Genomic DNA, 7312 nt, shown 5'->3' with positions numbered 1-7312 from the left:
GTCGATGCTCTAGCACCATATCACCAGACATGCATGAATCGTTAAACGGTGGAACACTCACGAGAGCAATAATTCGTAAACAATCCGAACTGAAGCAGACTTGTGAGGCTCCATCGATTTCGACTGTTTAATTAACTGAAATCGATGTATAGTGACGGTAATTAATTAACTTAATTAACGTTCTCTTTATGTGCATTCACATCATGCAGTAGCAGTGACGTCGACAACAGGAGATCGAAAGTATACAGGCGTATCACTCTCCCATTGGTTCTTGGCTACTAATAGAGTTTGCAACGCTGGTTTGCACCTGCCCTGTTTCGCTGTCGCAGGTCGGTGACTCGGTTTGCGGTTACTTTGAGTCTGGTTAGGATCAATCAGCTGTTTAGCGCATGTAACAACAGTATTAGTAGTCTGCTTAGAGTAACACAGGGACGGCGGAAGCAAATTTGTTGGTCCTGCATAACGCGCGCTAAGAGGTGCAACTTTATTATGTGACTATGATAGATGATTAGCTAGATAATAAATATAATATTAAATAATTTTTGTTATACACTTTCAGAACACACTAAATCGATAAAATGTTACCAAGAATGCGAAGACGCTGCTCGTGTTAGTATAAACTCACTTTATGCATAGCCGTGATGTTCAAGTCCAAAGCATGATGGTCATCTACTATAATTATGAACATCTTACAAACACATGCTCTTCTTCGTTTGTACTGTACTGTTTACTTCTGTAACAAAGTTTGCACGAAAATATGCATTTGAATCGGTCAAAGAGTATATATAGATAGAGTGTTAAATTTAGGGTTAAACGGCCTGGTGTAATGACACGTGATTGGTTGTTTTGTATACTCTAGGTAGCTGGTGCAGTTGTTATCGGTTGTATTGCTGGCAAGCTACTTGAGAGCCATTCAGGCTATGATCCAATCATCGGGAGCAGAATAACCAAGAAAGTTTGCTACTTCCACTTGCGGGACATTGTGACATACGGTGACTTCAAGAAGATCGCTGTGAATTTGGCATAGCTTGTGAGGCAGTGGCTGCACTCCTAGCCGTAGTTTTCTGTGTGCTTGATTACATGGCGGATACAACAGAAAGCGCAGCGTCAACTCGTCAAACCGTTATCTTAGTTGGCAGCGGACTGGCTGTCATTATGGCACTTCTCTGGATTTCTTGCTCGGTTACTTGTAAGTCCTCTGTGTGTGTGTGTGTGTGTGTGTGTGTGTGTGTGTGTGTGTGTGTGTGTGTGTGTGTGTGTGTGTGTGTGTGTGTGTTTGTGTGTGTGTTTGTGTGTTACGGTTAAAAATTTGAGTGGTGCTTGTGGTATCTAGAAAGCAAACTGTGTAAACAACCGTCTTGCTGCTAAGTCTAAGACAGTCGTAAATACTAAAGAAGCTTTTCTGGCTATAAAATCAAGTGAACGTCTGTCAGCTACATGTACAAATCTACTCAATGTATATACTCTATAAACTGAACGTTTTGACTGCACAGTCCAATGCAATTGTGTGTGTGTGTGTGTGTGTGTGTGTGTGTGTGTGTGTGTGTGTGTGTGTGTGTGTGTGTGTGTGTGTGTGTGTGTGTGTGTGTGTGTGTGTGTGTGTGTATGTAACACATTGTTGTGTGCTCTAGGAGTAGACTGTGGTTTGATGCCCATGGATACGACTGAATTAACAAGTACAAGATTCCAGGACAAGTAACCCTATCTATCAGTTTTCTGTCATGTATCGCATGGGTGAGGCCAGCCAATGTCAAATATCAAAATTTTTTATTTATGACGTCAAAGATTTTTGTATTTAAATTCTTGTTGCCGTTTTTGGTCTCATCGGCCTACGAGCTTCTAGTGCCGAAGTCTCCAGACAAGGTAAAGGCTAAAAGCGCAAGAAAACAGAAACTGCTGCATGTGTTTCGCACCTTTTGCTCGTTTAGCTAGATCTGCTTGTTGCGGATGATTCTAGCACACTTTTAAGCTTCAACGTCAAGCTCAAGACATGAATCGATGCGGCGAAACACTTACGAGACCAAATATTCGCAAAATAATACGAACTGAAGTAGACTTGCGAGGATCCATCGATTTCGACTGATAGAATTGAACTGAACTTGATCTGAAGCTAATTCTGTATAGACTAATGTGTGCACAATGACATCAATGGATATAAAGGTGGCAGTGACGTCGACAACGAGGTCGACAGTAGACGTATCACTCTAGTTCTCGTTGGTTCGTAAAGCTAGAGTTTGCAACGCTGGTTTGCACTTGCCCTTTCGACCGGTTTGCACTGGTGAAGGTCGGTTTGCAGTACTTGAGCCTGGTTTGGAGATCTATAAAGATATATACATTCCTAGTAACGCATAGAGTACAAGAGTATATCAGTATCAGTCTGCCTACTAGCTCTTTCCACAGGCCCTCTTCACGCGGGCAAGAGTGGTGTGCAGCCCGCACGCGACCTCGATCGTCAGTCAATGCTCACAGCGTACCGAACTGTTGTGTCGTCCGTCATGTGGAGTATGCTAACTCTGTCAGACGTCATGATGTGTGTAGAGCAAGCCCGTACGCAGGCTCTTGGGCGGGGGGAGGGGTTCGCGTACGGCTCTGGTAGACCATTAATTAATTAATTAAAATTTAAAGATTACACGGCAGCACCACTTTCTAGGCTATATTATAATTTTAAATTTAATTAATTAAGTTAATTAATTAAATTTAATTAATCAATGTTAAATTTTAATAAATTAAATGTAATTAATAATTAATTAAAGGAGTAGCCTTGGGACTCAATCGCAAATTCAAGCAGGCACTACCAGAGTTGGCGAATTCTGAAGTAACAATGGTGTTTTCCCTGTCAACAGAAATCTGTTCTCAGACTCTTCAGTCTTCTGACGCTTTGCCGCAAACATCACATCAATTCTTTTGCAAGCAGAATCAGCCCTCTTCTTCGCTTTCTCCCTCTCTTCGGGTCGACCCATTCTACCGGTGGCAAACGTAGTATCCGTTTATTCGGAGCACTATAGCTGTCCTTGTGTACCCTGTTATGAATCGCACCTGAACACTTCGTGTCATTTGAATTAATACCGTCCTGACACGCGTCGCTCTGCAGCAAATGCCTGATATTTAATAATGGCTTGTTCTTTTATCATGTGTACACTTCAAAGAGCCTTATGTATGTAATTACGCTAAGGGAAACCATGTAGACGTTGGGTAGGGCAGAAATTCTGGATACAGCGTGGAAGTTACTCAGTCGAATGTGTACATGTCATTGCCTCAAGCAGCGGAACATCAAGGAACTGCGGGGGTACAAACCCCCCTAACCCCTCTCTGTACGGGCTTGTAGAGATTGCCGCTAACAATAACATGCTACGTTTACTTCTCCCCTTTTTGACCCGCCAACGGAAGTTGGAAAGGGGGAGGGGGAGGGTATTGTTACTTGTTCGACCAAATGTATTGAAAATGTAAGCTTGAATTTTACCATTTGATTATTGGGTGCATCGACTGTTAGGTACATGTACTATTGGAATTCTGCTGATTGCCTCTGATGATCTTTCATTTAGTAGCAATTAATTGTGTTAGTGTATTGACATGTTACTTGTGCTACATGCTATTCTCATCGAGCGAGAGATAAGTTTACTAAAAATTTGCAGAGTTTACAAGATAATTTAATTATAATTAACTACATATTGCTGACCACACCCACATACATGTGATGTCTCTAATAGTAATTGTTAATCATGTGTTATTTTTCAGTTCTCTGTTGTGTGCTTTAGGATGGTGATGACCCTGAAGATTTTGCAAAACGAAACTTTCAAGTCTGCCCACATCTTGTCATAGCAGTAAGCAAAAACAATCTGAAACACATCTATATGGTAGCGGAAGAAAACATGTATTTTGAGGTACTGGATGCCATGGACTGCCCTAGGGCTCTGCTTGGAATGTTTTACTGCTTTGATACGAAGTACCCAGATCGATGCAGCGCCTTTTATACCTTTCTGGGACTACTGTTAATAGAAACAGCATCAGGGAAGATAAGTCCAACAATTTCTAGTTTTCTTGCTATTTTAGCTTGATGCTAGCATTATGTAGTATGATGAGTATACGTGGTGATGTATGAGAATATATGTTTTTGCAAATCAGCTGATATATTCAACAAGAAATTAATTTTAATGAGCCGGTCTTGCCTCGAACTCCAAACCCTTGCATTCCAATCGGCGCATTTTGTAATAATATACGGGGAATTTTGGTGGAAGTGCTAAGGTAACACCCAATAAGTGTAACAGGAGCACGATGCGTGTAACAGCTTAACACCGATCCATGCGTATCTAGAGCACTTTTCATAAAGTGTAACAGTGACACCATGACGTGAGTTACCAGGCACTCCTACTAGTGTTACAATGGCTTCACGATACTCAATTAATTAAACCAATTTTAGTGTATAGAGAACACCTATTGTTTTAATTAACAGCGCATGCAAACAAGTAGCAAAAGCAGAAAAAAGATTCGTTGCTTATAAGAGCAGCAAAAGCAGCAATGTCTGTTTCATTGCAAATCGAACTTCATCTAGGAGACGGCGCCACCTCGTAGAGCAACAAAGCCAAAAATAGCAACAGCAAACTACACACCACAATCAGTCACGACATAAATTCCTTTGCCTAACAGATTAAATGTTGGTTGGCCTTACCCAAATAGGAATAGACAGAAAGCTGAAACCTAGAGTAGCTTGCCCTGGAATCTTGTACTCATCCTTAAAGTCATTTCCCTTGGCATCAACCCATTGTTTGGTCCTAGGACACACAACAATACAAGGGATTGCTACTACACACATACACTTCATTATTTACTCTACAGTCTCCACTAGATACGGTAAACTACATTACTCCAGGCCCGGATCCAGATGGGGTTCATGGGTTACAATCTCCTCTTTTCCAATAGGTGTGGTTCACAATTGATAAAAGGAATCGAAGGGAGTGCAGAGTCTCACACCCAGACGTATATAGTAAGAAAGATTGTATGTGACGGCTGCTGCCATTATGCATGTTAAGTTGACTACTAACTTGATAGGCTGACCATAGTATACTCGTATATAATGTAATCACCTCTAGCAAAAATCTACAAACCAACAGCATTAACTTAATTGATCGAGCCCTTACATACTAAAATGGTCTTAGTGGGCAAAGTCTTGTGATAGTCAGTCTAGAATGTTCTAGATCCCATCTGTGGTAGCAGAAGCAGAACGTTATTGCAATCTGACCAGTTAAGCAATATACAGTTTCATTAGAAAAGAAAAAATTAGTAATGCTATAAATAACTGCTACCAGGTCAACCCCCTCTTTCAAAATTTCTGGATCCGGGCCTGTACTCTGTACATATTGTACTGGTCTTACTCACTAGACATTGATGTTTGTAATAATCCATTTCGCTTGTTTAATTAGCTAGAGACTCTATAGCATTCGCCCTACAAGCTACCCAACTTGATTTAATTAAACATTTTGAATACGTTGAGATATACTACAGATCATTGTGCATGTTACAAACTCGGTGTTCTAGGTAGAAAATGGATAATGACGTCACGTATTTGAGGACATCATATATTTAATGGCGTTATATTTGATAACGTCATAACTGTATTCTGATGTCTAAACATTTAGTTGGCCAATTACAAAACTGTAGTTGTGGCACACACACACACACACACACACACACACACACACACACACGCACACACACACACACACACACACACACAAACACGCACGCACACACGCACGCACACACACACACGCACGCACAAACACACACACACACACGCACGCACACACACACACACACACACACACACACACACGCACACACACACACACACACACACGCGCGCGCACACACACACACACACACACACACACGCACACACACGCGCACACAAACACACACACACACACACACACACACACACACACACACACGCACGCACGCACACACACACACACACACACACACACACACACACACACACACAATCAGTCAAAAGGCGTATCACATACGTAAATCTAAGCAGAAAGCAAAGCAGCAAGCTAACTTTTCCGGGTTCATATCACAAGCTCTAGTAGCTAAGTAGGTACAGGTGTCGTGCCACGGTGGCGCCTAGTCTTGCGGGGGCCGGGCCTCAGTAGGCGTGGCCTTACAGCATTCTAGCTAGCTACTCGCCACTGCTTTAGGCTAGAATCTTTCGGTCTGTAGATAGTTGGTGTGTGCATGCAACTCCCCAAGTGCTACATGCATCACAAAGAGTAATCTGAGAACAGAAGTCTAGTCACATGTGCACGTAACTTTAGCTAGATGGTACGTTAGACTTGCAAACAAATAGCTCTACAAACGTACGAATGCAACTTACAGGTAACCGAAACAGGCGAGCCACATGATTCCCATGACAATGGCGAGCGCGCTGCCTGCAGTGATAGCTGGTCGACGAGCTTGCTCTGCATTCCCCATGACGTCCGTAATAAGATCCACAACAATGAAGATGATGGCTAGGACCAGAGCCAGCGCGCCACAAGCGATGCCAAAGTCGCAAGCAGCATCTTTGTTGTTAAAGAGGCACACTTCGACGCCGAAGAGCTTTATGCGTAGCTTGTCGGCAATGCAACCGATAACGATTACACCGAACACCTACAAACAACAAGTTACTCGGCAAAATTCTAACTAACTTGCAGTTGCGCAAATTGTGAAGCCGTTTGGTAGGCCTACAAGCGTAAACAAAACAGTCGGCGTCTCTTCCTAGAGACCATTGACACGTGCAGATGCATGCATGCATGGATCGATGCATGCATGCATGCACCTGCACGTGTCGATGGTCTCTAGGAAGAGACGCCGACTGTTTTGTTTACGCTTGTAGGCCTACCAAACGGCTTCACAATGGATCGATGCAGCGGGAACACTCACCAGACCAACAATTCGGAGAACGATTCGAACTAAAGCGGACTTTTTAGGCTCCATCGGTGTCAAATTCTGCCCTCGGCTCTACCTAGAGACTGCGATTGAACTCTGGCGGCAAAGCCTATAGTGAGAAGCTCACACGGGTGCGTACGTTGATCACTATACCGGAATGTGGTGGCGTTGCCAGGGTCGCCTTTGTATTGGTCGAGTTGACAAATTAGATGCGAGATATCATATCGGCATGCAACTCGATGATGCAATACATTCCTCGCCGGTTCTTGCGAAATGGTGACGAAACAAACATAGGATAAGTTAATTAATTAAGTCTGGTTCACAGTACGACGTGGGCACAGCGTACTGCGAGCGCCCTGTATGGCGGGTTAAGGCTGGTTCA

The 7312-nt window shown here is 42.9% G+C and overlaps 1 protein-coding gene across 1 annotated transcript; it reads right to left on the bottom strand.

Annotated features, from left to right (window-relative positions):
* Nucleotides 1–4389: 4389 nt before the first annotated feature.
* LOC134185044 (synaptogyrin-1-like) lies at nucleotides 4390–7059 on the bottom strand. The gene is made up of 4 exons (XM_062652825.1): nucleotides 6925–7059; nucleotides 6377–6651; nucleotides 4667–4769; nucleotides 4390–4599 (listed from the first exon to the last, which is right to left on the bottom strand). The coding sequence occupies exons 1-4, from the start codon at nucleotides 6976–6978 to the stop codon at nucleotides 4546–4548; spliced, it is 486 nt and encodes a 161-aa protein (XP_062508809.1). The 5' UTR covers nucleotides 6979–7059; the 3' UTR covers nucleotides 4390–4545.
* Between the last annotated feature and the right edge of the window lie 253 nt (nucleotides 7060–7312).

The sequence above is a fragment of the Corticium candelabrum genome, chromosome 9 (assembly GCF_963422355.1).
Source record: "Corticium candelabrum chromosome 9, ooCorCand1.1, whole genome shotgun sequence".
In the NCBI taxonomy this organism is placed as follows: domain Eukaryota; kingdom Metazoa; phylum Porifera; class Homoscleromorpha; order Homosclerophorida; family Plakinidae; genus Corticium; species Corticium candelabrum.
The sequence above is the reverse complement of the archived record's forward strand: the minus strand, read 5'-3'. Positions and strand labels throughout refer to the sequence as shown.

What these genes read in the sequence shown, in the direction of transcription:
- LOC134185044 (XM_062652825.1), bottom strand. Translation starts at nt 6,978, where the DNA reads ATGGAGCCTAAAAAGTCCGCTTTAGTTCGAATCGTTCTCCGAATTGTT. An exon ending in TTCTCCGAATTGTTGGTCTG is followed by an intron (nt 6,652 to 6,924) that starts GTGAGTGTTCCC and finishes TGTTGTTTGTAG; the next exon opens with GTGTTCGGTGTAATCGTTAT. An exon ending in CTCGCCTGTTTCGGTTACCT is followed by an intron (nt 4,770 to 6,376) that starts GTAAGTTGCATT and finishes TGTGTGTCCTAG; the next exon opens with GACCAAACAATGGGTTGATG.